The sequence below is a fragment of the Strigops habroptila genome, chromosome 6, assembly GCF_004027225.2.
Source record: "Strigops habroptila isolate Jane chromosome 6, bStrHab1.2.pri, whole genome shotgun sequence".
NCBI classification, from domain to species: domain Eukaryota; kingdom Metazoa; phylum Chordata; class Aves; order Psittaciformes; family Psittacidae; genus Strigops; species Strigops habroptila.
The window spans coordinates 5,260,572-5,285,458 of record NC_044282.2 but is presented as its reverse complement, the minus strand read 5'-3'; the positions used below and the strand labels follow the sequence as shown (position 1 = coordinate 5,285,458).

At 39.2% G+C, this 24,887-nt stretch overlaps 1 protein-coding gene across 3 annotated transcripts in view; it reads left to right on the top strand.

The window, feature by feature from the left end:
- Nucleotides 1-24,887, top strand: part of AKAP7 (A-kinase anchoring protein 7) — an 81,321-nt gene that overhangs the window by 44,523 nt on the left and 11,911 nt on the right. The window contains exon 7 of one of the 3 annotated variants that reach the window (XM_030489614.1): nt 22,149-23,816. The exons of 1 other annotated variant lie outside the window; for it this stretch is intronic. In XM_030489614.1, coding sequence (XP_030345474.1) covers nt 22,149-22,186 — 38 coding nt within the window. In that variant the 3' untranslated portion in view covers nt 22,187-23,816. Of the gene's footprint in view, nt 1-20,138; nt 20,899-22,148; nt 23,817-24,887 lie in introns of those variants that run through there. One more of the 3 variants, XM_030489613.1, reaches the window with a different exon arrangement.

Here is a 24,887-nt window from a genome sequence, read left to right as displayed (position 1 = left end):
AATTCCCTGACAAAGCATCATCTGTGTTTTTTCTGCTTCTCTGGATTATGGGGGCTTTTTGGGCTTAGATTACAAATTTACACCATGATGCTGTAATTATTCAGGTTGCTTATGACGAACAAGAGATAAGAGGTTTTAAAAACTGAGTTATTTCTGATTGCTTATCTACCCTCTCAGTTTTAAACTCTCCAATCATTTTCAGTCTTATTTTTCACTTCTTTCTCACTTTGGGACTTCAATGGTACAGGGCCAGTGGAGGCAGACACATCACTCCTGTCTAAACACTCTGTTTGATGCTTGGCTTTTTTTTGGTATTCGTTAGAGACAAATTATCAATATATAAGGTCAATACATACATACATATATATATGTATACATATATATATGTATGTATATATCCGTGTGTGTGTGTTTTGCATGTTTGTGTATATGATCACGCATGCATGTCTACATAGCATAACTTCTGGTATTTACTGTGAGGTAATGCAAAACGTTCCTTTTAAGCAGCTTTTTCTTGGTGGAAACCTTTTAATCAGTTTAGCCACAGAAGTGGGTGGTGTTCGCATGGAGGAGGTTAAGAAAAAGCACACCAGAAAAGCATTGAATAAATGTGGGCTTGGCCAGCCTTTGCCTATGGGACCTGTGTTGTACCTTGACATATATCAAAGCTGCTTCCTACCAGTTGCACAGTAGATTCCCTGCGATAGGCTTTGGACTGAGTACAGCCCAGATGTTCGTTTTCTCATGTATTGTTAATACATGATTCATTGAAATGTTCCCTTTCTTTGGAAACAGTTCAGGTAGTCTCATACACTGACATGCCTGTGAATGTCCATTTAAAGTAGCATCTTTTTTGATTGTCACATGATGTTGTCTTTTTTATGTGAGCTTATTTTTCAAGCTATGCTATCTTTCGCATTCTTACATAAAAGCTTCATTAGCACTTAAATAAAAAGTTCATGTTTAACATTGTAACTAAAACAGATGAATAAATCCTATTTTATTAGTTAGTATAAAACAGGAATTTAAAAATCAGAGCAGGTACTGAAGGTATAACCAGTGATTTCTCCTATCTCCAAAACATATTTATCATTGCTAAGGATGAAAACAGATGTCTCTCTCCCTTCTCCAGGAGGGGAACACAGTTGTAGTTCGTACAGTGCACAGAAATTTAATGGAAATAAACAGGATCCAGAGCAAACAAAGGAAACCATTTTACTTCTTTTAAAGCCTGATTATACATGAGTACATTTTGTATAAAAAATATTTTTCAACACGTTGAGGAAGGGAGAAAGAATTTGTTATTTCACTTAGTAAATATTGTATCCTCTCCTTGTTCGGACAGCAAATGCAGAAACACTTTCCTTTTATTTTGACCTTTATAAATATCACTGTGTCCTTGAGATATGCCCACTCAGTTACTGATGTTGTACTCGGTTAATGTAAACATCTCAGTCAAAACTCCCAATTCCTGAATTCCTTTTTAAGAATGAAAATATTTTTCTCACAATGATATAATTTTTGTACAAATAGAATAGGTGTTTATATATGAAACTAAAATTCCAGAACACTCTCCCCTCACAGATCTTAAAACCTGAGGTTGAAAGAACTCATGTTTCTGGATGAAGATACAAGTAAGTCTTCTAGGTGTAGTGCTAGCTGGCTTTTGTTTTTGAGAACCTTGCAGTAAATTGCTCCTAGCTGTTAGCTCACTTTTGACTCGGTAGGTTTTTAGGAGGGCTTTCAGGTTATGCGTTTTTAGTGTTACCAACTTTATATTAAGTAGATATCACTTCTACATCTTTTTATAGAGATGTGATAGAGAATCGTAATGCACAAGCTTTGTTTCACTTGTTCTTACTTTACGTTTTAGTTCTTGCAGGTATATGTAACATTGGTTAATTGTTGTCAATACTTTTATGCATAATGACTTACAAAATAACTTATTGATAGGAGTTTATTTGAAAATGTGTTTATTTTAGTTTTAAATCTGTAACTATGCTCTGTTCACATTTGAGTCTCTTGAGTAAGTAGTATAGTTAGGTTTACAGGATTTTAATGAACTCTAATGTTTTATCTCATCCGGAATCAGAGACCAGTAGAAAACTGGCAGAACTATTCATTTAAATCAATATTAAAATTAGGAGGCTGCTGATCTGTAGAAAAAGATTGGTTGGGTTCCAGCAGAAGTAGCTGTTAACTTTGGTGCAGGACATGATTTGTATGTTACTTACTTAGGTTTTTCTGAGAAGAATGTATGAAGGGAATAACAAGAATCTGTGTGACTAACCAAAAGGAGTTCAGTTATCTGAGAAAGCAAAAGCTGGCTGACATTCCCAGTTCTCCTTTCCTTTACATTTAGAATGAGTTTTCTGCTTTGGTGTCAAGAAAACCTTGGAGCAGAAAACCGTAAGAAATGAGTCAGTGTTACTGCCTGTCCTGATCTTTTAGTAGAGACTATCTGGCACTTCTCTTCATGATGATGAATCTGATAGAACCACACACAGGCAGCTGTGGCAGTGTAATACCTATTAGTTAAAATTACACCAGCAGTTATCCAACTTCCAGTCCTTTAGTAAGGTGTTTATGATGTGTGGGCAGACCATATGCTGAGGGGTCACCTGCAAGTGATAAATGCAGATTATTCAGTACACTTGCTGTAAAGGTACATTAATAATTGATACGTTTTTGTGCCTGTTTGTGAGAATGAACATTTCAAATTCCATGCTGTTTTTCTTTTTATAACGTAAATTAAAGCAGCAAGGAAAAAAAGTGTAAAAGGAAAGAAACAGCTTTTTAAAATTACAGTCAATAAATGATTGCTTGACTAAATGTTTACAGTAATCTAGAATATATGTGGGCTAGATCTTGAAATATTTTCCATTGCCCCATTTTTGTCTTTTAAAAAAAGACTGAAAGCAACGTTTTTCTTGACATAAGTTTGGTTTAACCAGTATACTCAGAGCAGAGCTTAACAGGTTAGCACATTTGCTGTCTGCAAAAGATTGTTCACCGCGTATCAGTTCTAGCTGGCATAGATATGGGCTTAACCTTGTACATACTGCTTGAAGTTACATGGTGCATCTCAAATGAAAGATACGGTGCTCACACAAACTACTAAAATGAGGGCAGCCTGAAGGGTCTGTACTTCTGTTTGAAACTCAAGGTGGAGACTGCTGAATTTCTCAAAAATAGCTGCTGAAGCTGCATGAAATATAAAGTCAGAGATGGTTCCATAGTCCAGCCTGATCTTTGCTATAGTCTGGGCTATTAGCCCATCTGGGCCTTTGCTGAGCTGAATGGGCTCAGGCTGAAAAGACGATGTTATTGTGGAGTCTTACAGGTGCGTGGTGCAGGCATGGATCAAGGATGTTTACCTGCTGCCCGTGCTCAAAGCCCTGGCAATGGTGGAGAATTAAATGCTCGGAAGACTAAGCTACTTTTTCATCTCATTGGCATGGAGGAAGCTAGAGTTCCTCTGGGCATCAGTCTTGGTCATTGGTCTGATTTTTTGCATGTTTCATATGTGTGCCATATATCAAGCACTTAAAAATGAGGGTTTTCTTTAGTGAACCTAGTCACTGATCAGAGCATCCTTCTTTCCCGCTGCTCCATTCACAGGCCTTCTTCCCACTGTGGCTCATTTTTAGAAAGGACTGTTGCCTGTGAAAGTAAAGGCTGTGTTTAAGGGTATATTCAAATGTACATATTCCTTTTCTGGAAAGCTTAGAGGTGAAATACGTTATTTCAAAGGAAAGGGAGTCAAGGATTAATCCTTTTCTCTCAGAATATTTTTTTTTCTTTATAATCTGAACAAACAGATTGGTTAATGTGTGTTCCTTGGTTAGCTATACAGTTTATGAAAGCAGATGACAGCACACATGTAGATTTCAGTGAACCGTGTTAAGGTGCAGCAATCTAGCAAGTGCTATCAGCTGACAACATCATTCGCTGTGTTTTTTAAATACAAGTTTTACACGGATTCCTTTGCCGACTTTATGCTACTTTCCTTTTTTCCTCCCATGAATCATCAAAAGCCTTTGATACAATCTTAAAAACATAGCTGTAACGCACAGTAACTAGCATCGGTCCCTTCATGTCTGTTCTCTAATGCTAAGTATTTATTTGCACAGCACCAAATACCATGTTTTCGCTGGCATAACAGAATAACAGGGCAAAAGATCGAAAATTGACCTAAAATGGTGGGATTTTGTTGTCACCAGAAACTCAGCAGAAATAACCTATTGCTACTGATTTCCAGAGCTTCAAAGAGCATAGGGCAACCATCTATTTGACATTTACTTTTTTTTCAGACTGTAAAAATACACATTTAAGGAGCCTTCTGCTGTTGTACTATCAAGTACCTCTTAAATAAATGAAAATTAAGGACTACCTTAAATCTCAACTCTGTCCTGACTTACCTTCTTACCAACAGCCTTAACAAGCAGGAGAAAATGAACTTTGTAATATTCTCAGAAAGTTAACAAATCTGGCTCTGGAGTTCCAATGTAGACTGGGAAAAGTTGCAATACTGAGTGTTGCAACAGGAATGGAAAGAGGGCTGTAATCATGACCTCCCTGTGCAACCTTATGCCAGCTAAATTTTGGGCACAGTCAGTGAGCCAACTTACGTAAGTGATCCAAATCCCAGAAGAATTCTAGTAGAGAACGATAATGAAGAGCAATATATCAGCAATAAAATACTGTGTTCAGCGACACTAGCAGATCTGACACACTGTGGTACAATAGCAGTGCTTTTCACTGACTTTCTTGACAAACTTTGAAGGGAAAGAATATTAGTAGTCACCTTTTTTTTTTTTCCCCTTTAAAAAAAATTATTCAATTTGCTTGTTCTAGTGGAAAATTAATTTTTATTTTTCTTTTAACAAGAATTGTTCTTTAGGCTATGCGTAACACTCAGTGTCCCAGAAAGCAAGTTTTATCGTGTGATCAATAACATATATGCATTGCACAAAATATCTCGCTGTGCTGTGTTCGTGTTGCATTTTATTTTACATGTAAAAATCTGTCAAGGGAAGGAAGTACAAGAACAGAGCTCTAATTTCTTTTTCTTGGTAGCCAGGTTTTCCTGTTCTTCAAAATAAGCATTTATAAATGCTAAATGTAATTAAGAAAGTAAAGAAACTATTCAAAACAGCAGCTTTGGAATGTTGGAATTCCTCTTAACAAAAGGCAATTATCACAGCATAGTGATAATTTGTTGGAAATTAAGGTTTATACCAATTTAGATATCAGAACATAGAGCATATCAGAACATCAGAACATTAGAGCCTTGCCACTGCCACATCTTTCTCTTGTTTAATTTTTATACACATAAGAAAAAAGATATCATTATTTTACTGTAGTAAGTAAGTTGAAAGTAAGGGAAAGTTTTCCTATGCTCCTTAAAACTTTTTTGGTGTCCTCACAGTCAGGTTCTCTCAGTAAGACATCATGGGACAATGATAGCTGTCTCTAGCTACTTACGGCTTGGCAGGATCATTGAGAGACTGCCAGGCTATGAATATAGCTCTTTTCAAGCCTCATTATCTCAACTGTTGGTTCACCTTTGAAATTTTAGAGGGGAAAAGTATGTAAGTAAGTACTAAAATTTTTGTCTTGACTTAAATTGCACTTTTTTCTTTTTTTTTTTTTAAAAAGGCATTGATCAATTTGTATAAAACTAAGAGATTCAGTTCCTTTTTGTGATTGTGGAGAGGTTTTCCCTCACAATAGCTAAAGTATCTTTTAGTTTCTTGTCCCTCAACTTTTATACATTCCATAATCTTTGTTTTCCACGTGAACTAGCTGAATATTGAATTAAATGAATGCTTAAGAGATCTCAGAGGCCTAGGCTTGTAAGGCGAGCCTTGGGAAGACCCTAAAGTGTGAGGTGTACCTTGCCCCAGCATTTCACATTGTCATTGTCTCGTCACTTACCTACAAGTCTCACATGTCAAGGGGGACATTCTGGAATGCTGGAGTCCACTGTGAAGTCCATCTTGTACACCTGCACTCAGGCAAAATCACTGCAGGGTTAGATGGGATACCGTGGATGTACACACCACAAATAGACACATCCACTCTGCAAAGAAGTGTGCCATGAGTACTCTGCAAAGCTTGAATATATCTGGAGTTTTCTCCCAGAGGTGCTGTATGGCTCATTCTAAACATGACTCTGAATGCATTCCTGACGGTAACAATCTGGGCAGTTGGCAGATTTGGTCTTGAGCTTTGCCCTGAGGTTGCACTTAAAATAGAAGGCAGGCATATCCGTGGCTGGTGTCCCAGCCTTTGCTGAAAAGGTACAGTGTGTTCAGCAAATGGAACTCCAGAAATAGTGATTCACAGTGAATAAGAGCAAGATTCTCTCTGTAGAAGGCAGTGTTGTAAAACACATATTAGCGGTGAGATTTCCCTGGAAGTATTTCGATGTGGTTTTAAAAAGCAGAGCTGAATTAGGCACTTCTGGTTTAGAATGCAAATGCCAAGTCAGTATCATCTTTTTCTTTATAGTACATGTTTCTAAGAATATACTTAAGCCATTGAAGAATAGGAAAATCAAATAATTTAAAAGTAATTTAGTCATTTAAGCTTTTTATCCAGAAAAAAAAAAAAAAAGAATTAGAAGTGTTTTCAGGAGGATGCAATTGAAAATCTGATAGAATTGTATTACAAACCAAGTATCAGAAAGAAATGGGAGCATAGTCTGCACTGTCAAACACAGTAGGAAAATGTTTGCATTTTGGGGATCCAACAGGTGATTTGTTTATCCCTGGTTTTTCTTCTAGATGGGGATTGTAATTCTGATTTGGTAGGTGCTCCCAAAACAACACTAACAGTGAAACACTGTCTTCTGCGCTCTGTGTGTGTATGTGTGTTTATATACGTAGGCTTCAGAACAGCTTAGGTTCTAAGTGCAAAAATAGTTTTAAGATGAAATGCAGATCAGCTTTTCTTCCTCACCCACTTTATACATAATTTGCACCACAAGCATAATCTAAAAAAAGCTTTGCTAGGTTCCTTCTGCATCAGCTGAACAATATTCAGGAGCCTTAAGAAGGCTGAAATTGCCTCTGCTTAGAATGAAAACCTTTTAGTTTCTCTTAGTCTTTATCTGCTCTGAAGAGAGACACTTTCCAAGATTCAAAATTATAGATTTTGCTTGGTGGCAGCCAGTATTTCTGTTTGCTGGTTCTGCACCAGTTTGTCTTGGCTAGTCTAGGCAACCATCCTTGATAACGAATAGCACCTTGCTGCTCCTCACCTGGAAAACATTCCACCCCTCCGTTTCAATCACAAGGTGCCTTCCAGCTTCTCCACCTCCCAGCAGAATACATACCAGTGTCTTTTGGGGCTTGTTCATTTTTAATAATACTTTGGTTGTTTAGGCTTCATACGGCTAGAGTTATTACTATTCTATATCCAGTCACACTTACATACCTGAAACAGCTGAAAGCTGTGCCGCTGTGCTGTAATGTCTCTCAAAATGTACTTTGTATATTTCACCAAAATGTCAAGAGATGTCAAACAGGACATACTACAGACCTTGAGCTAGCACAACACTGAAAATGTGATCAGGCCCACTTTTCTTACTGAATATATGCCCAAATACTTACGATGGACCAATTCTTAAGCTGGACGAAGCTCTGGAGGTTTCCATTGACTTCATGGTCCCTGCCCTCACCTTGCAAGTTAAAGCATGTACATTGATCTGGCCATTGTTAAAAGGCCAGCATCTTCCCTGAATCCTCTTTTTTCTTCCCTGTATCCACATCTGTGCTTATGTGTTTTGTTAGTTTTAGCTAAAAGCTGGCTAGCAGATGAATGAAAGAGGTCTGTCACTGGTTATGACTATTGCAGAATTGCTTAATAGGGTATTGTCAGCCTGACATCCATGGATTGCCAGGACTGCTGAGAAAGTGATCAGTAAGAACTATAGTTTTAACAGAAGGATGCTTGGTTTTAAGTACAGGAGGACTTTGTGCTTTCTATACTGCTATGTTAAACATGCTTGCCAAAAGATGACCGCATTGGGAGTTTTATATTCATTTGGATTCTATGTAGGTGTGATCTGTCTATAGAAGGAGATTATACTTACATAAACCTGAAAAATAATATTGGGTATATTACTTCAACGTTTCTGATGGTTTTGGTTTTGGTTTTGGTTTTTCATTTTTCCTGGTGAAGAATATTTGTTTTCTTGCCTAAAATGTTGCCTGTGTTCTTGTTTTGATCCTGAGCAGAATGGAAGACACTGCTCGCTCTTAGAAATAGTCTCTCTGTGCTTTGATGACTGGCTTCATTTATGCCCTGTAGTATTCATGTTTAATTCACTGATGTTGTAGAATATGGGTCATGTTCTTTTCTTTTTGCTCTTGGTTAGGCTGGCAGCATCTCCTCGAGTGAGGCAACGGCACAACTGAAATGGATTTCTATGAATATAGAATTTAATAACTGTTACAGTTATTTTAAAAACTTGTATAGCATCCTGATTTTTTGTTTCTGCTACTGGAAGATAATATTTCTTAAAACAGTAGATGATTTAATTATTGTTAATAACAGAGTAGTGATGGAAAAGAATAAAAGAAATTACAACCTGTCAGTCTTATTTTAATGCATTTTAGTATTGGAATAATACTTAACCTAAAGAGAGTTCTGTTTTCATAAGGAGCCATGCCTTACAAATATATTAAATATATTACACTTGTTCTTCCTAGATAAGCTGACTTATTTCTGTAAGAAATCTGAAATATTCATAGGGTTCTCCAGTCTGAGATTCTTACATCTAGGAAAACAAACATATAATTTTGTGAATCAAATAGTAGTTTGAATATGAGGCACTAGACATTTTTGTGGAGGATTTCTGCCATTGATGAAATCATTGGTGTCATACAAACTAAAGCACTATGAAAGTGCAGGTTCATAGTAGCAGAATTCATACCCTCATTTCATGATAAATGGATTCTTTATTCAACTGTAAATATTAGTCTTTAGAGTACAAACAAAAATATAAAAAGAAGCCATCTAAATCTTATCGTTTATTTTATTGCTGTGATAAGGAAAACAAGTACATGCTTTATTCATCCTTTATATTAATATTAAATGTTAAGAACCACTGCTGTCACAGGCCCTCTGTTATGTTCAATACCCAAAATGTATCAATACTTAAAATGTATCAGTGACCTGCAGGTATTACCGGAGGAGGTGTGCAAGATTAGGTCTTTTAATGGAAAGTATGTGTAGATTTGTTTTCTTCTCATTATATTTTTTTTTAACATTCCGAATGTAAAAGAATTACTTTCAAAGGCATGAAAGGCTGCTTTTCCAGTGCATGCAGATGATCTTTCAGTGAAACACCATGGTTTTCCTGGATCTCCTGGGCAGGAAATTGTGTGCAGACTTTCTAGACTGTAATCCCACAATTTCTAGGCATATGTGCATGTGTTCGTTATTAGCCTAATGATGTGTATGTGTGTGTGTGTGTTATCTGTCCATTACAATGACAACATTAAAAGTTGTTGGCAAATTTCTGGTAAATTAAACAGATGTAAAAGTCTCAAAATATTAAATATCTCCATGTTAGCAAAAATACACATCCAGGTAGAAGAGACAGATTTTATTAATTCCCACAATGAAGGAAAAATTGCAGTATGAGCTCAGCTTTCAAGAGCCACAGGGCATCCAGGGGCAGTTGTTGTTATGAATGGCTTACCATGGGTCAGTCTTCCATATGAGTTCACAGGACACCAAAGAGCTACTTCTCAGCAACATACCTCATGTGCTTTCTTTGTTGTCTAATAGGACAGTTGGTGATGACAGCTATTTGCAGCAAAAGCCGGGATGTTCACAATAGGCTTACCCTGCAAGGATGCTTCTATAGCCGACAGCCTGTGAACACCCCACTAGTGTTTGTCTAATTCCTTTAGAAATTCAATGAACCAGAACACACAGTAGGTAGAAAGCCGGTGGTTTTGGTTCTGGTGAATGCAAGAATACTTAAACAAAATGCATGTGTTTACATTTGGCTTTATTTACATACTTTGGATGAATAGACCCAGTTGGCCGAAGCCATTCAGGCTGTGCTCATTTGCCATCCTGTCTCGCTGTGTGTGCCAAACTTCCACTCTTAGGTGTTTTATTACTTATTTACTTTCGAGTAATTAATGACTGTGTTGGGTAACGTTGGGACTCCCTGATTGTTTTTCATCTTTAATCGCTAACTTGCTCCTTATTGATGTTGCATCCCATTAGTTTTTTATTACCTGAGAGAAGCCAAAGTTCATTACACCCCCAGGTGACCTTCACCCCCCATACCTGTAACACACACCCTGCTGGGAGGGAAGGCTGGTGACCCGGGGTGAAGGTGACCAGCTCTGTCCCTGCTGTAGTGGGTATGGAATCCCCACCGTTCCAGGAGCGATAACCCCAGTTTGTTTCTCAGCATCTCCTGCTAGGGCTGTCGCTCCTTCCGCTGCTCCATAGAATCATAGAATAGTTGGGTTGGAATGGACGTTCAAAGGACATTCAGTTCAATCCCTCTGCAGTGCACAGGGACAACATCTGGTTCAGGCTGTCCAGAACCGCATCCTGTCCTTGAATGTCTCCAGGGATGGCGCATCCACCACCTCTCTGGGCAACCTGTGCCAGTGTTTCACCACCCTCATTGTAAAGAATTTCTTCCTCACATCCAGCCTGAATCTCCCCTCTTTTAGTTTAAAACCATTACCCTTTGTCCTATCGCAACAGCACCTGCTAAAAAGTCTCTCCCCATCTTTTTTCCACTGTCTTTTTCCTTGTTTATAGTCTTATAACCTCAGTTTTGGTTCTGAGGTAAAGGAGACCCCCTTTATTAAGTATAAATAATATATATGCTTAATATATACTTATCCATATTTTCTCTCCTTTCTTAGCACACTTTTGGGGAAGGGCGGAGAGCTGTGGTGGCAGACGGCACCCAGCCACATTGTCGCTTTTAACCGGACGGTGCCTTATTTAATGTGGCCACAGGGTGCCGATTCTTTTAAGTGCCCAGCCTTCCTGCAGCAGAAGGGCGAGCGAGGGAAGACCGAGCAGCTGTCTTTTAGACACAGTGCATGGCAGGGAGGAGGGCGCAGGGTGCGAGTGGTGCCTGGTCCCCCGCCGGGGCCGGGGCCGAGGCTGCCAGTGCCGGTGTCGGAGCGGAGCCGAGGGGCGGAGCGGGGCGGGGCCGGCCCTGCCGCTCGCTCCGGGTCCCCGCTCCTCCTTGAGCAGAACAGGCAGTGTTTTCAGGGACTACAGCCTGATCTGCAGCTCTAGCTGGCGGTGCACGCAGAGGGGAGGAGGAAGAAAACAGAGCGGTAGATGCCATGGGCCAGCTCTGCTGCTTCCCTTTCTCCAGAGGGGAGGAAAAAATCAGTAAGTGGGCAGCAGCGGCGGCGGGCAGCTGCCGCCGCGGGGAGGGGAGAGCTGCGGGGATAGGAGCGGGCGGCGTTCCTGGGGTTTGGGGTTTCCTCTTGGAAGATTAACCGCCTGCTTTTTAGAGAAAGGGTGGGGATAGGTGGAGACAAATCGGGCAGCATTTCCACTAAGCAGATTAAGGTTTCTCTGTAATAGAGATAAGTCATCACGTCTGATTTTGTTTCTGAGCATTCTCGGCAGCCCATTCCTCTGTGCAAATGCAGCCAAAGTGAGCATTTTAATCTTCCTTTTTTGGTAAGTGTGATGCAGAGTATGAGGTGAAAAAGGACGAAATTCAAGTGCGATTTTCACAAGTGCAATTCAGACTAGGAGAAGGGTTTGATGTTAGCGTGCACATGCTGATGTTAATGGTCATTGGCAACAGATAGAATGGAGATTTTTGTTGATGGCAGTGTTGAGGGATAACGAAGGAAACCATCAGTACAGTTTCCATTTGGGTGTTGGTTGGATGTGCAGTTTTCAGATGAGTGAGGTAATAGTTACACTTTATCTCTGTGTATTCATCTGGTAGTGCCTGGAGTGACTATTGCATGTATCTCTGGTTTTGCTTTTAGTTGAGTAAATACAAGTTGAATTAGAGGAAGCAATTCTGAGTGCCTTATCCTTTGGTGCACTGAATCAAGCTAGCTAATTTGGCTGGAATATTGTTTCTGTTAAATTATGTGCTGAAAATTATGTTTGTCCTAAGTTTGGTTACACAATAAAATATTTACTGTTGACTTTTTGCTCAGTGAAATGTTTTCAACCTTTCTTCTAGAAGATGCAGCCAAATTTCTGTCACATTGTGTCTGAAATGAGTTTTAACGAAATTCACATAATTCATTAGCTGTAGGCTAGAAAATCCAGTTTTCTGATCTGGTTTATATTTCACTCTTGATACTTGGGAAGCTGTCTAGGCAGAAATAAAATGAGAGTTTAAAAAATAAACGTGTACACCAGTAATGCAAGAAATCTAGAAGAAAGCCTCAAGAAAATGAGTTGGCTGTTTTAAAATATCTTTCCTTCAGTGGTCATGGTATGAGGGTAAATGTTGTAAGTTTTACATGGGGAAAATGGCTGGGAATTTTTTACATTTCAGAACTTTTTAATCATATAGTCAGTACAGAAAAGCAAGTAGCTAGTGCATCTCGCTAATATACAGAACAGATGAAGGCAGACAACAAATACCAATTGTTTTTAAGCTTGTTCTGTTGACATAGAATACAAGATACAAAAAAGCAATAGATTCTTCTGTGTCCTGCTTGTCTCGGTCCCCTCACTTCATTGCTATTCAACTTTTCGTCTGGCATTACCTGTCATGCACCAGCTTTCTTCATATGAGCTCCTGTGAGTGAATGGAGTATGCAGTGAATGTAATGTTTAGCGTAGCATGACCTCAAACTGCTTGTAGTCGAAAAAACCATTCGGGAGATGTCATTGTGTGCAAAGTCACAAAGGCTTTTGGAAGAGGTGGGTTTTTGGCATGTAGCAACTGAAAGGTGTGGCACAAACGCCTGAGAATGAGGAAGGGACAAAAAGGATAGTTGAAGGGCAATGGGAATCTGAAGCAAGGTTTGGCTGTGGACAAGGTAAGAGAGCGGTGTCGGAAATGAGGAGAAAAAATAGGTGTGGCACTGTTTAACCAGTGTTCCTTGAGGAGAAAGATAGACTGAGACACCTTAAAGAGGGAGAGATAGAGGGAGTATGTGACGAGCATGGTGAATATGATTGGCTTTTCCCCGCAGTCCAACCCAGTCTGGAGGAAAGTGAGAGAGAAGAAAGGGCTTTCCTTTCAGCTGGTCCCTTGGCTTCCCTCCGTCTCCTCTGCCTCACCTGGGTTCTCCCTTTGGGCAGTGGGAAGAAGTGCTGCTGTGTATCCAGTGTGGCTGTGCCCCAGCCAGACAGGCAGTCTGAAGCTGGGCACACAGAACAGGAGGAAGGGAATGACTTTCACATCCATTTTTCATCTTCCTGTCATATTATCGTGATGGCCTTTAAGCTAATTGTCTTGGGAAATTAACCTGGGCTTTTTATCACCGCTAAATTATCCTGGTTAGCAAACATGTAGGTGCAAATCACAATCATGTGATTGTTGTATATGAGAAACAAAAAGTACATTAAATAAAGGCAAGCATTTGCAGCAGAGAACAGCTCGCCAGGAAACCTGACTTGCTTTGGTGACAGTGAAGATGGAAAAAGTCCAAACTTCATTATGGTCTTCCTATAAGTTTTGTTTCATCTGAGGTTCCTCAAATTAAACACAGCTGACAAATACCAGTTGTTGAATTGCTGAGATTTCATTGCTTACTCAGTAAGCAAATGTTTCCATTTCATGTATAGCATAGTTTCAGAAGGTGTAGTAGATTATACTGTCTGGTACTGTTACATAGTATGTGTTGCATGAAGTAAAAGCTTACTGCTTTCATGGTGTGCTTTTTGAAATTTGAGTTTAGATCTATTTTACATCAACTCTGGATTGAATTTAGCCTCAACTCATTGCCTAACCTTCACTGTTTAAAGAAAAAATTAAAAAAAAGAAAGATATTTAGAAATTGAGAGATGCCTATGACTGAAATGCACCAAAGTACTGACAAATGGAAGCTGAGTTGTGTTATTAAGGTTGAACAGCCACTTGCTTACATCTTGTATCTACACACAATATCTATTTCACACCCCTCTTTGTTCTTTTCAGATACAGGTATAACCTTGGAAAACATTTAGGCAAGTCATGGTTATGGTAAGACCATAAGAGAATGATTCCGGACCAGGTTTAAGATCCCTCTCCCCAGCATCATAGGCACAGGGTGCCTTATAAAACCATTACAAAAGGGCAGGCGTAAGAAGGTGTTTCCTCAAAATACAGCTCCAGTGCTGCAGAAGTTCAAGGCTTCTAGACTTTGTGAAGTGGGGGGGCATCCTTGATAATTAAGTGTCTTTGATAAATTTTTCTTCCAAGAATTTTTCCAGTCACCTCTTGAATCCATGTAAACTTTTAGTATCTGTGCTAACATCTGGCAAGGAGCTTTACAGCTTAAATACATATTTGGTGAAGAATCTTATTAACCATGCCAACAAATAGAATGTTTACTGAGTACTATCTAAATAAAGAGGTTTTGCGCCACACTTGATAGAAATCAATTCCCATGATTGTATGTATCCCCAGAATGTCCTCTGGGGAGCAAAGAGCTAGGGTATTCTGCATAGAAGGGAAGGAAGCAAGGATCTGTCCTCACCACTGTTTGTGGAACAGAGGTACAAGTGAAGTTGTTGTAATTTAGACATTTAGGACCTTCACAGCCTATTCTTTCAGTTGTTTCAGTGAACAATCATGTAACCTCTCTACAGGGATGCAGACACCTGATTCAGCATCTCCAAATGCTGCCTTTATGTCTATTTATCTATGCATCCTGTGCAGAGTTCTTTATCAGACATCTCTTCTTAAATAACCAGTGCTTGATGGCTTTGTATTTGGTTTTAGGTACATTAAATGAAACCGTATCGATATTATTATCCTGATCTTGCGCAAGAGATCCCTCAGGTTCCTATAAATTTGAAGGAAGTTATGCTTGTGAATGGAAATAAAAGGTTTTGAGGTTACATGAATTCTGAAATTTCATAAAAGTTACAAAGATTTTTTTTTTCCTAAATTAAAAAAAAGGAAGAAAACACGACAAAAAATCCCAACTGTATTTCTTCTCTCATTCAAAAATGTTAAATTCCAGTGAGGTTGGTGCGGGTTTGGCTTGCTATGTTAAGGAGGAGCTTTTGAAAGAGTGTGTGTTCTAAAAAAAGGCTAGTGTATAGTCGAACAATTAATTCTTCATGAAGGTATTCCCTCTATGATAACCCTGGAGTTAAAGCTCATATTGATTTGCTTGTGTTAATGCTAAATAAGTACTTTTTCATTTTGGAAATTATCTCAAATGATCATTAGCTGCTTTTTGAAATTATGTCATTGAAAGCTTGCTTCTGGTCTAAAGTTGTTCGTTTATTTTAACTTGGTAGCATGACACTTTTTAATGTGGCATAAAAAAAAGCATTTTCCAAAATAAACATTGTTACACTTCATTTTAGCTGTATGTATGTTAGCCCATTTGCTACCTAATAGGAAACCAGAGATTAAAGTCGTTGTTGTGCTGGCCAGAAATTGTTAAAAAAGGCTGTTAAATATTGGATACATACAAAATTCCTGTGTCAGACAGTTACTGACATGAAATAAGGCTGGTCACATCAAAATAGCATGTGAAACTTGCATTCTGAAAGATGTGATTCACAACTTGAGAGGGCAGAGAATAATAATGTCAGCACTTTTATGTGTTTTGATTTAATGAGATTAAGCGCTTAATTTGTGTGATGGCTATTATACGCTATTGCTTATGGTGCACCATACTGAATATAACACATGCAAATACTTGTGGAAATAAGGAAAAGAACACAGGGCCTGGGCCTATGTATGCTGTGCACAGGAACCAGGAGAGCTCCAACACACAGCCAGCCCAGTGACATTCAGTCCAGATCTTGCTCTTTTGGGCCTGACCAAAAATTGTCCAACTGCATCAAACTAGGGCTTGGTTGTTGAGGGTAAAAGAAAGTTCAGTGAATGAAATGCAATTATTTTATTTAGTTCTTATACTGATTTTGAAAGTCCTGAAAGTTACATTTGCAAATCAATGACTTGGTCAAATTTGCAGTTTGTTCTAAGTTATGAATTATTTTGCATTGACGTGGCTATAGGACAAAAGATGGATTGCCTGGCTTTGTCAGAAGAGACAGGACAGGTTTCCCTACACAAATAGCAAATCAATCCCTGTTTTTGAACAGCCCTTGTGCATTTGCCAGGCTGTCGAACTAGTTTCCAATACTGGTAGCTCCCTGTCCTGCAGGTTGTGTGCCCTTTTCCCTGTGAGCTTTTAACTCTTAGTTGCTCAGAGTGATAGTTGCTGTGGCACTATAAAGATATTATCATCTTCCCTTCTTCCCAGAATGTGAGAACACACTCATCAGATAAGCTTGGTGAGTCCTAAATACACTTCATTCTTCAGTGCTTACATTCTTTCGTGACTTGCCAATCTCTGTGTGTGATGTTGTTTCTTCACTCCTACACATACGTTCACTCATATACACAAGATATACACAGGCAGAGGTGGAGAGAGAGGAGGAAAGAGATTTTTAAAGAGCCTTCAGCAGTGGATGCCTATTTGTGGCCTCAAAAATGGAGAATATAGTAATCTTTAAGAGAATAAAAGTAATGGTGATTGCGAAATTGGAGAGGTTTTAAAATTATGTTAGATGCATCCTTAGGCAATTCTCCTTGAAATGAAAATGCCTCTACATTTTTGGGTTTGTGGTGGGGTTTGTTGTTTTGGTTTGGTTTTTGTTTGTTTGGTTTTTGTTTTGTTGTGTTTTGGGTTTGTTTTTTTTATTAAGAACTGCTTTTAGAAAATAGTCCTGCATGGTATGAACACAGATTGCTGAATTTCCTCCAGTGTCTGATCTGTAGTCATTTCACGTGGCATTTAACCTTTAACTGAAAAGTGAAATTCATTTTTTCCCTCCCTTTAATGCAAATATACGTAAGTCCAAATTTAAATGCCATCAACATATATGGCCTCTGGAAAGAAATTGCACTAGCTTATTGAATTTAACTTTTGTATTAGTTTTTATTTGGTTTTAAGAAATTTTGAAGCACAGAATTACATTGTTTTTACAACTACTACGTTTTACTATTTGATGAGTATGCAGCAGACTGTCTTGCTCTGTAATCTATTAAATTGCAGATGTTAGGCTCCCTTCCACCTTCCTGGCAGGATGTTTTTTGTAAAATTTATTGCAACTAGAAATTCTGGGCATAAGTCAAATGTGATTGCCTCGCTATTTAGTTATGTCACTAGCGGAGGGGAAAAGCAGCAGTGTTTATTATAGAATTTCTTTAGAGATATGACAGAACTGCTTTTTCCCTGAAAGGAAACATGAGCAAAGACAGGGAGTTCTTTGGTTCATAATCAAAAAATGTCCAAGCTAATTTGTAACTGTTCTGAAACAATGAAAATTGTAAATTCAGTTAAAAGTCTAATCTTCATGTAACTTGCAGTTACATCTGAAATGAAGACATATGTGGGAGTACTTTGGACCACAGTGATCCATAACTACTGAACACTGAGAAACTTGAGCAAAGCCCTTAACCAAACCTGGTTGTATTAAAGGACTTGAAGAATTGCCCATGAAAGGTTAGGAAGAGATTTAGTTTCAGCTGTAGCAAGCAGAAGACCAGGACTAGCTCATTGGTATAGGTAACTATGATGAGTTTCACGATGGGACAGGTACCAGCACTTCTTGATCACGCTAAGAGAAGATGAGAAAAGAAAAAAAAGGTAATAGAAAAGTTCAGAAGACCCTGATGAGAAACTCTGAAATGGAGATGAGGTTGCTAAAATTGACTCCATGTTGATGGAGTTGGAACTTTAATGAACTTAATGATCACTTTTCAAGAAGTGTGTCAGCAAAGAACCAGCCCCTGCTGATTTGTGACTGTATAGCAAGATGAGAACTGCCCAGGTCCCTGAGCGCAGCCTGCTGCTACTGCAGTATCTTGGTTGGTTTCTGTGTTCCCCTGGTACTACTGGGAGCTGGTTACAGAAAATGTCCACGATGATGGCTAAGACCCTCTTAAAACTTCCCTTCTGGATATTTTAGGGGGCAGTTTGTTCCTGGTTTGTCTGGTTTATCTAGACTGTCCATTATCTGAAGTATTTAACAGTAAATAGCTTAATGTCCATCTTATGGTCAGTGTAATTGCCAAACCACCACTTGAAGCAGGTGGAAAAAATAAAGATCTTTTCAGCTATCGGATGATAGAATGTTTTGCAGAAGATTCCTCCTATATTGTTGAAATTGCATTTATTTTCCGTATCGAGGCCAAGCATACCATCATCTAGTCATATGCTGCTATTATTTTACTGTCAGTACCTCTGCAACTGTATTAGGCCCCAAACTCACTGGAAGAGAGAGAATTATATATATATTTTGTATCTGCTTGAATTGACTGTCAGAGGGGGCGTAAGATAACTCATCTTTTGCTTTCACCTTCACTATGATCACAGTCCTTTACCCACTATGTGCCTTCCTTGATATCAACATGAAAACTGGCCACGCTTTTGGTGACCCTGCCTGTATTTTGTGGTGGGTTGCCACAAGCTGCCATCTTTCGTAGTGAGTTCTAGTAAGAAATACGTGATCATACAAGGTAGTAATTAACCTCACTTGTTACAGATAAATGTTGATAAAAACAAAGTTACTGTGCTGGCAGATGTTAGATACACAAAACAGTACGGCCAAAAATCCATACTTTTCCAGATTGAAAAGTACTGACAGAAGAGGTGGCTGATCCCATGTAGTCGTTGCTGCTGTCGTCCCCGGCCAGGTACACTGCTGCGGGCTGGTTCTGTACGCTGTGCACGCTCACCCATAGCAGAGCAGGTTATGTGGGCACTCCTTTAAGGCAGAATTACCCCAGTGAGATTAAACACTTCTCCGCTGTTGGCTGACTAACCTGGCTATCTTTGCTTGAAGTGAATTAAGGAATTCTCAAAACGCTAGGGACACATGATGGTAACCATCACCTAGCCACAATAACTTCTTCCGCTGTATGACTGGATCTAGTAAAGAGTATCTGTTGCTCCAGAAATGCCCAGGGTCAGTCTTGGAGAGTGCTGAGCAACCTCAATACCTTGTGAACATGTGCACATGTGGTGATACTGGCTTCCTGCTGCCGGCAGAGGATGCTGGGGTGACGAGGAGCTGAAGCTTTCCTTGCGTGTGAGAAGGATCAGTGGTGCAGGTGAAGAGACACTGACCAGAATAGGTTGGTTACGGTGCATTTCTCAACAGACTCTATTAGTAACATTTATATTGAGATAATGTAAAACTGCGCTACTCCCTTGGTGCAATGAAAGGGATTTTACTGTGTCTAAAGTAATAGGCTCTGTTTTATGCAGATTGAGACACTGATATGTGTGGATCAAACACTAAATCATGTAGACATCAGATGGGTCAGCCTTCCCACTAAGTTCAGCATTCTCAGGACAGTGAAACGGTGTCTCTGTACCTACCCTTGGTCAGATGGAGAGAACAGGGAGAATCTGCCTGATTGTAGTCCAACGCTTTTCGGGAACTGCAGCAAGAATAGTTGGAAGGATGAATCTCTGAGAGGTATATGGGCTACGTATCTCCCTTTTGCCATCCCTCTCAGTTGTATTGCCTCACATGGCTTCTGCCCCACAGGATAAAGTGCTGTGCTTCTCGTTGGTTGGCTAACTTCCAAGGTCCTGCAGCATTTATCATGCTTATATTTCACAAGAAGGTTATCTTCATATTTGTATGCTTCCCCATCCTCTTCTAATCTGCAAAACCATAATTCTCTGAGAACACGAGAAATAAATTTATTGACAAAGAAGTTATAATTAATGCCAATCTGGGAATGTTAAGAGCCATGGGAAGAAAATGAAACAAGTGATGCAAGCTTATACCTCATTTCTTCTGTGAAGGGCATTGTATGAGCCATTTGTGGACTTTTAGGTTAAATAATCTATTTAATTATACCAGAGCAGATTCTTCATTGTTTAGTCATGTTAGTACTGCAATGATAACTTTGTTATGGGATTTTTTTCATTGAGCAAAGATGAGAGGCAACATTGAAATAGTTTTGTTTACAGGTGAAGGCTTCTTTGAAGATTATGGGAACTGAGCCTGTGATCTCAGTGAGCCCGTGCAAAGGTCACCATTGCTGGAACTAGTCAGCACCCTTGTCAGATGAACAGAGGCTGCTGGTTGAAGGGGCTGTGAAAAAGGCACTATTAGTTATACTATGGGTATGCAATTCTTTCTGGGTGGAAATAAAACACAGTAAGAGATGATGATCAGTAGTGTGCGGTATTGCTGCTATTGTCACTGTAAAGGAAAGGAAAAATAATCCCCTGTCAAGGAGAGGCACCTTCTTTAAAATATTTATTTTACTGCACGTTGATACAAGGACTTATTTCCTTCATTTGTTTTCTTGCTTTTGCTGACTATTTTAAAATTTATGGCCAAGTAACTTTTTAGTACACTTTAGGACTGCTACAAGGTCAGGCAGTCTACGTGGAGAAGCAGTGCACTGAAACTTGCTTATGTGGAGACGTTTCTAACCATGACATTAGCCAGACGTTTTATTCATTGTTTCCGGAAGGTATTTAGTTCAAAGAACCACATGAATAAAAGAGCAGATTCCATGCTGTATTGTCCAGTAGTATTTTCTTGATTTCTTTACTGAGCACACTGATGCTCCTTCAATTAAACGGATTGGCAAATATTTGGGGGAGACAGGAAGCTTCAGTTAGTTAGATACAGAATTGAGCCCTGTATTTCTTAGGTAATACAGATACTGATTTAAATTCCATCTACCGCAGTTTCCTTGCCTTTTTAGGGATAGGAAGGCCCAAGCATATATCCAAAACACTCCATATGGCAGCTTTACAATGGTTTGGAATATGAGTGAGTTCTGCTGTAATAGCATTCGAATATCCCTGGGCATTTCTGTGGGCCACCAGCTGCAGTGGCAGATTACAGCTGAAAATTACGTTTAATATTCCAAATTGTGCTGCTTCTTGGTTCAAAAAACCGAACAGTAGTACAGACCAAAGAATGGTGAATACTATTTCTCATGGGGCCAAATTTTCCCAGTGAAATTGGTTTGTTTTGTAAATCTCCAGCATAAAGTTAGAACAAAAACTTGAATAGAAATTAGTAACTCTTTTTAAATACACTATAATGGGCAATAAATTCTCATCTTTTGTAAAGGGGAAATAATTGATAGTTAACTATTGTCTATCAATTTGCAACATAACGTAAATAAGAATACATGTTGCTTTTGCCTACAAATTTATTTCTGTATAATAGAAATTATACTTTTCTGATAGTGATGGAATCTCAGAAAAATTTCCAACATACAGTAACTGAACTGGAAATTTTAATAATGTTTATACTCACTAAACACAATAATTTCAATTATGATGTACCATTTAGTGCTGCAGTGCTTGGAAGGTCTCTAAAAGGACAGTTCAGTTGAAATATTCAATTAGAAGCAAGCTATTATTCAAGAAGAAACAGCATTTAAGGGTTTTGCTAAACATGCAAGTAAACCCATGAAAGTAAGACAGATTATCTGGGGCGTGAATCAAGCAGTAGTGAAAATGACAAGTGAAATCTTTAGCAGCAGTAAGCAAGAACAGTGCTGATTTATACCAGCCGAGGACCTGGCCTGCCAAGTGTCATGGCTGTGTGACAGTCACTGGCAGTCCCTGTAGTCAAGGGCTGCAGTGAGATGGATGAGAATATCAGCTAGCCCATTTAAAAGCAGACCTTCTATAAATAATATCAGAGAGATTGGTTCAGATGGCAAGCCAACAAATTGCCAACTCCATCTGGAATCCTCTTTGTATGTATGTGCATAAGAAGGGAAGGAGCCTGGGCAAAATACTGTTCTTGCAGCTCTGGGCATTACAAAGAAGGCTGGTGGCCTGCTCCCATGGCTCTTGCAGGAGACTTCCAGCAAGATTTCTTAAAGCAAGAGTGAGCCTGGAAGGAAAATAAAATCACTTTTAAATTTTCTGCATTTACACTCTTTGCTTAAGCAGTGAGTCTGCTGCTATCCCATATCATTTTGGGTTTGAAAGGGAGAATAAAGAGCAAAAGACAAAGTAAACGTGGGTGAACTGAAGAGAGTAACTTCACTGATTGTCCTGTATGCAAATGCTCCACTTAAGAAAAGGAAGTGTATTAGATTTCTCATACTTTTATAAGTATGCAGGCTAAACATTATTGCTCATTAGTAGCAAATATGTTTTTATTTACCCCATATACACCTACATATGAGATATTCTGTCTTTTAAGCAGTTAAGATGATTTAAAGATTATCTTAGTAACACCATTGCCACAGCAAAAGGAAGACTGGGTTCTTGGAGGAACTGCTTGCTTTACCCAAGCATACTATTGAATAAGGCAAAGGCTACAACATTATGTTTCTGTTGATTTGCAAAGGGTAAATTAGAGGTTGTTGCTGTCGGGTAATATGAAAAGCTGCCCTATACTCCCAGTGAACAACATCCAAATACCTTATTCTGTACCATGGAAATCCAGAAATCCCCTTAGTACCTTTTCTCATATTCATTATTATATGCTCCTTTCTCAGTTTACTGAGTTTTATGTATACTCTGACACAGTGCCTCTCAATTCAGTATAACAAGTGCCACTTGTTACTCACCAAACAGAAGGAGCAGCATGGTTTTCTGAGGTGCTGTAAGACCTGCCCTGAAAAGTAGAAAGCATTGGAAAGTTTAAATATTTAGTTATGAATTTCCATTTCCTTACTTCTGGAGATCAAACCAGCACTACAGCAGTAAGATTTCATTGTAGTGGAAGCGCAAATGGGAATTGTGTTGTTCCCACAGCTTTACTGGAGTCACGAGCCAAATCCTGTCCTCTGACACACATGTTACTCTAGCTACTACTGCATTACTCTCTGAAACTGTTCTTAGTTCATATTTCAGTTTTCATTGTGCCAGGCTGCTTTGAAATTATGAGTCAAAACCTCTGCCAGTAGAAATCCACAGAAGTAACTGTTTTGTGAATGCAGAATTTGGCTCAATGTACTTCTCGGCTTTGCCACCTACAGGCACCCCCCAGCTCTGCAGACCACTCTATGTGTCCCAGCCTCCTGTGTACTGCACAATGGGGTGTCTGGGGGTGTGCCTGGGCACTGTGACTGTCTTGCCCATGCTACGACCCAGACATAGTTCTGACCCTGGCAAAAGGGCATTTTCTGCAGTAGCTCCTGGGCTGGAGTTAGGACCAATCCAAGTCCATTCCCAGCAGGCAGTTTGGGTGCAGCCACACCATTTCAGAGGCTTGCAGAGCTGGGTGGGATGGACCTGAGCTGCTCTGTGCTAACTGACCTTGTAACCAAAGAACAAGTACTGGCGCTGCAGAGCTCACCTCTGTAAATGTAGCCAGGTACCTCTGAACAGAACACTGGGTTTCAGAGACGCTACTGTGAGGACAGGCGGTTTGTCTCATGTCAACATAGAATCCAAGTTGAATTTTCCTTCTCTGCTTGAAAATGATGTGTGAGCAAATCCATATAACAGCTAAATAAGAAGTGTGACACGCTAAACATGAAAGAGCATTCTCTGTTACTATATATGAACCACTACCCCAATTTAGATACTCATTCGCTTCAACCTGTTGTATTGCTATATAGCAAGTCCTACTGTATCCTAATCCCTGTGAGCTTACAGTGGAGCCACTCACAATGTAGAAATTCTAACATATGGAAAAAACATCTATTACAGAAATAGAATAGCCACACTTGGGAGTGGGAAAGTGTTATACAACCAAAATGTGGCAGTTGTCTACTTCTTCCTAACCTGATGTTTTAAATGTGGGTTGTTTTCTTTTCTTTTATATTCTCTTATTTGTGATGCTTAGTGCTAGCTAATGGAGTGCTTTGTTTTCTAATGGAGAATGGTATTCCTAGAAGCAGGCAGGCAGGTTTTAACCTTTATTCCAGAAACCATTAAAATATTAAAATAAAATATATATAGGAAAATAAAATTAGTCTGCACAGCCTCTTTTAAAGATACCATATAATTAAGAAAGAGAAAATAAGTTGTTTTATTTTATTTCATTAAAGGTCTCTAGAAACAAATTATCAGACTCTCAAATTTGACATTTCTGTACTGACCTGGAATGATCAGGAGGCTGTACTGAGACCTCTCTGAAAAAGGGATAGGGGGTAAAAGGGGGAAAACAGGTTTTGTCTACGGAAAGGTTCACCTCTTGAAGTTAAAAAACAAAGCCAAACCCTGTCTATTTTTCCAGGAAAATCGTGTGCCACCAAACCTACAACATTTTAGCAGAAATGGCATGCATGCAGCGCTAGCTAAATCTGCCCTGGAAAGATCAGTGTAGCTTTTGTCCTAGAAGCTCAAGAGGCACAATCATGGAGCAGAGGAGGAAGAAGCTGGGAGGAAGGGTTGCGTTTTCAAAAGAAGATAATGCTCCAAACAAGAAGTAGGAGCCGAGGCTGCGCTTCCAGGAAATGCCTGGGGAGCTGCATAGCTACATCTTGGGGACAGCCCATGTGCTCTGAGAATAGGAACTACCTAGTTTTGGTGTTAAAACAGGAAAAAAGCTGCAAAGCCAGAAAGCAGGAGGGGGAACTGGTTAACATGATTAAGCAACTCTTAAGATAGCATGGCATTACTTCTGTTGCATCATGTGAAATAAGTACAAGAGAGAACATTTTGTATATATTTCAGGGAAAGCTTCCTGCCAGTGACAGATGCTGGACTGAAGAGTCTCTACATTTTGCAATGTTGTGACCAAGATTTTCGGATTAATGCAGACAAAGAAAA